The 4694-nt window shown below is 50.8% G+C and overlaps 1 protein-coding gene across 1 annotated transcript in view; it reads right to left on the bottom strand.

The window, feature by feature from the left end:
• PSMD11 (proteasome (prosome, macropain) 26S subunit, non-ATPase, 11) overlaps positions 1 to 3869 on the bottom strand; it is a gene marked incomplete at its 5' end in the record, with an annotated part of 13811 nt that extends 9942 nt beyond the window's left edge. Inside the window, 3 exons of the mRNA XM_008937388.1 lie at positions 520 to 577; positions 914 to 985; positions 3745 to 3869. Coding sequence (XP_008935636.1) covers positions 520 to 577; positions 914 to 985; positions 3745 to 3869 — 255 coding nt within the window. The remainder of the gene's footprint in view (positions 1 to 519; positions 578 to 913; positions 986 to 3744) is intronic.
• Between the last annotated feature and the right edge of the window lie 825 nt (positions 3870 to 4694).

Raw genomic sequence — 4694 nt, 5'->3', positions numbered from 1 at the left:
AGGAGCTGGCTGCCGGAGGGGACCTGCTCCATGCTGCTTGGTGGTGGCAGCAGGGCTCCTCTGGTCACCACCATGCCTCAGGTGGAGCAGAAGTGAGCCCGTTGAAGCCTCTCTGCTTCACAACAGCTTGGCTGATGACCTCAGAGGTTTGCTGGTTCCTGGCAATGCTACAGACTGAGGCTGCTTTTGAATGAACTGGAGAAAGATGTTTTTTCTCCCTCTGATCTCTCTGACCACAGCAGCCTGCCACGTGTGTTCCAGCAGCAGCCAAACCTGATGCCTTCAACTGGATGCAGCTCCTCTTTGCTTCCAAAACGACTTGAAATGAGAAAAAGGAGATCTCTTCAAGCTTTTACCCCCAAGCTCTAGCAAAGGATGGCAGAACGGGTACAGCACTGAGAAATTAACACCCAAGTGCTCCAAAACTCATCAAGGAACAGGAGGTAGCTGATCGTTTCCCTGGTAGCCTCAGGAGTAATCTGAAAGCACAGAGCTACCACCACCTAGTGGGAGACTCACCCAGCTGCAGAGCTTCTTGGTACCTCTTGGTATCGAAGTACAAGGAGACCAGCCTCGCCTGGGGGACAGAGAAGGGACTGCTGTGAGGGAAGCCAGAGAGCCAGTACAGCTTCATTTCACCAGTGGAGCTTTGTGCTATCTGCACAGACTTCACCACATTAGTTTGTCGTCCTTACATTACACAGCCTGCAAGATCTACCCCTGGGAGGTGGGCTGCTCTAAACACAAGGGGTAAAATCCTGCTGCTGAGCAAGCACCAGGTTCAGTGTCACCTCTACTGCCCACCCACAGCACACACAAAGACCTGCACGACACCCCACACGTCCTCCACTGCTCCAGATCTGAAATCTGACCAAGGGAAGAGGCTGTCCCAGGGGTCTGCAGTGTGACATACCTCCAGAGCCTGGCGTAGGAAAGTCCTCTTCTCAGATTTGGCCCATTCAATACACTCTAAACACAGGTCAACCTTAAAGGGAGCAGAAAGAGCCACGTTAAAACACCAGCATGCTCCAGCCACTGCCTAGAGCACAACAAAGCCTCAATCTCCACAGTGGGGCTTAAGGAAACACGTCGTTCCTGTCCCAACAGCTTTACTCCAAATGAGCCTGGAGCTCAGCCACCCCCACTGCCCATCCCAACCCCTCTGAGCACACCCTGAACACACCCAGGGTAAAGCAGAGCTCCCTGCTGACACAGCTGCAGCTCCACAGCCCAAGGTCCAGGGACCTCTCTGCAGTGAGGACTCACTGGTCACCCCACACGAGGCACTTCAGGCAGCAGCATGTTGACCCAGGAGTGTGAACTCACAGAAAGGTTGGGCAGAATGCTAGAGAAGAGCTGTGGTCTGTGCTCTCTTCTCACACTCCACTGGCTAGGTGAAATTCCTACACTTTGTGACGACCTTCACAGTATTACACTACTCACAATATGTACTGCAAGAGAAAGGAAAGCTCAAACCAAGGCTTAGTTTAGCCTTCAGCCACCACAAAACCTCCAGGAGACCACCATCTCAACTGCTTTGCTAACACATTTGCCTTCTGGTAACTTTTTCTGACCACCAAGGAAAATCCTCCCACGCTGGAATATGAAAATAAAGATTCAGCTTCCAAAGACTGACCAGTAAAAATACTGTTGACATCCTCAGAGCATTTCTTAAAGAGCTGTGTTTGTGTTTGCAATAAAACCATCTGGGGACATGATTCTGCCTTAGGGCAAGGGATGGACTAAAGGACTTTGAGGTCCCTTCCAGCGTGTTTTGCACCATTTAATTCAGCCTTTGAGAAAAAAAAAAAAGTATTTTCAGTTGTTCTACAATGCAAAGGAAACAAAGTGCATGTGTTCTGGGGCCTGATTATGTCAGACCACGTGTGTCCTTTAGCAGTGGGAAGTGACAGAAGTGACAGGCTCCAGCATTTCCAACCACGTGGGGTGCCAGGAGCTGGTCAGGGACACTGGATGTTTTATCTCTTGCTTCAAAGCACAGCAAAGGAACCCTGTGGCTTCTCATGTCTTTAAGACTGCTGAGATTCCCTTCAAGAATAAAGCAGTTGTGTCCCACCCCAATTAGCAGAGGGTGTCCATTTAGTACTGGCCAGTGATGCAGATTAAGTCATCCTGAGGTGCTAGGCTCAGGCATGCCTCTTCCCAAAATCCCTGGGTCGTGTCTCTTTCTGGAGCAGCTCTGCAGCTGTCCTACACTGCAGGACTTGTCAGCTCCTCCTCACTGCTAATTAAATGGGGACAACTTCTGAAAAGCCATTATGAAGTTGCAATTTATTGTGCAGTGATTAGCATTAGGAGCTGGAGAAATCTCTGACTTCAGTGCTTGATTGGACTCTTGGGAGTCCTCTCAACACGTGTTACAGAGAGGAGGCAAATGTCCCTCTGAACATTTCTGACATATCCAGCACTACTGCATCAAGAACCTCACAGAGTAAGTGTCCTAATTCTTTTAAGGTTTTGAGTTTGGTTTTGAAGATGGTTGAAATTGAGTATTTTTACTAACTGAGGCACATTTCCACCACTGTTACCCCAAGTTCCTCCCCAGCCATAAACTGTCACCTTCTGGGACTGCATCCAAATATTGTCACTCACACCACGTTACCTTTAGAAGTCTGACATCACCCATTTTCTCCTGACTCCTTCAGGGGGTCCCTGCTCACCCCCACACCTCCCCCTGCTCCCCTTAACCTCTTCTGTCCCAGAAAAGGGGCAAAAGATTCTGCTGCCATTTCCAGAAACAAGAACTGAACAAAGGGAGAACATTTGCCAGGTTACCTGAACTAGAGGATGACAATCTGTGCTCATTTGGCTAATGAGCATGCCACTTGCCTCTCAATGAGGCAGAACCTCTCCAGGACTGTCATCTGCCAGTCACTGTTGTGTGGGCTTTGTCCTTCAGCTCTTGGTGAGACCCTCCCTGGCTCCCCTGTCCATCTGACAGCTCCAGTGTGCCAGCACAACCTGCACTACTGCAGCTGGGCACCACTGGGAAGGGGCTCCTCATCCTTCCCAAGCTGCTCCCATCCTTCTCCCATTCCCAAATAACCAAACAAGGTGGATAGAAAAAAAATAAATAAATAAGAAAAACAACAGTATTCCAGGGAGCAAATGAGAATGGAGTAAATCCTGACTGTGGGCTGTCTCAGACCAAATGGGTTTTCCAGTGGAGAAGTTCACAGTTTACACTTGGTAGCTGCAAAACTCTTTCCATTCCCACTTCAGGAGTAAGTTTTGTGCCTCAGAAGCCCTCTGCAGACTCAGACAGCCACCACACCATGCCCCCATGCAAGGCACCCTCCTGTCTCCAAGTGGAAGATGCTAAATCACCCTCTAACCCCCAGCTCCTGACAGAGCCCAGCACACCTCCTCCAGCTCTCTGCCACCACCTCTCCCCAGGGCTGGCTCCCTGGCAGGGGTGCAGCACCTCTCACCTCTCATGTCCCCAAAACCTGACTGCTGCTACTCACTCTGTGCCTCTAAACAGCCAGAAACACAAACCCACGAGAAAGGTCCCGGGTGGGAGCTACTCCCAACCCACAGCAGGTGAGACCTGCAGGAATCAGCTGGAAGAGAACTAAATCACCCCAGGTTTTATTAATACACCTAAACGCATTAAACGAACGTTTCCTGACATGAATAATTCTTCAGCTTGAAGCAAGCTGGGTCAGAGGGTGGTACCAGAGGCCTCTGAGGAACAGAGCCCTGCCCTGGGGTCAGCCTCACCTCCTGTCCTGTGGCTGCCTCCATGTCCAGGAAGAGGTCGAGCAGGGAGCGGACCAGCCGAGCTGCCTTGGCCTTGCTGATGGAGTTCAGGAAGGGCCGCACGTACTTCAGCAGTCCTCCCAGCTCTGCAGGCAGAAAAACCACCCAAACCATGAAATAAAACCCCCCCACCAAGAGTTCCACAGCAGCTGGAGCACCTGGGGCAGCTACACACCTTATTGATGGGATTTACAGGGTGTTTATTACACCAAAGGTTTTAGAAGCAGCCTCTCAACATCAGTTACAGGCAAAGAGAGATGAAGGTCACCTAAGGAGCACAGGGCACTGGACAGGCAGTGCTGGGCTCCAGCCCTGCTGCAGCTCCCAGTTCTCACCCTGCTGGTAACACCACTCACCCCAGGCACGTTAAAACCTCAGCATCTGCTAAAGCCTTGAGAGTTTCCTATCAAGTGGGCAAGGGGGTTTATAGTTTAAGTGTGTTTTTATTAACTCAGCCCTAAGAAGTCAGATTCAGCCCACGCTCCACTGCTGGAAAAATGTCATTTCTTAACACTCCAGCTCCTCACATGAATGAAGCTGGGGAGGGTCTGGGGAACATGGCTTGTGAGGAGCAGCTGAGGGACCTGGGGGTGCTGAGCCTGGAGCAAAGGAGGCTCAGGGGAGACCTTCTGGCTCTGCACAGCTCCTGACAGGAGCCTGGAGTGAGGCAGGGTACTTGGGGACACGGTTTACAGGTCATGGTATTGTTGGGTTGATGGCTGAACTTGATGATCTTAGAGGTCTTTTCAAACCTTAATGATTCTATAATTATCTGAATTAGGTCTTATCTAGGTTCTGCTTCTACTAGAGCACAGGTCTTAAGAGGAGCAGCTGAGGGAGCTGGGGGTGCTGAGCCTGGAGCAAAGGAGGCTCAGGGGAGACCTTCTGGCTCTGCACAGCTCCTGACAGGA

Source organism: Merops nubicus, unplaced genomic scaffold, assembly GCF_000691845.1.
Source record: "Merops nubicus isolate BGI_N331 unplaced genomic scaffold, ASM69184v1 scaffold6303, whole genome shotgun sequence".
NCBI classification, from domain to species: Eukaryota; Metazoa; Chordata; class Aves; order Coraciiformes; family Meropidae; genus Merops; species Merops nubicus.
The sequence above is the reverse complement of the archived record's forward strand: the minus strand, read 5'-3'. Positions and strand labels throughout refer to the sequence as shown.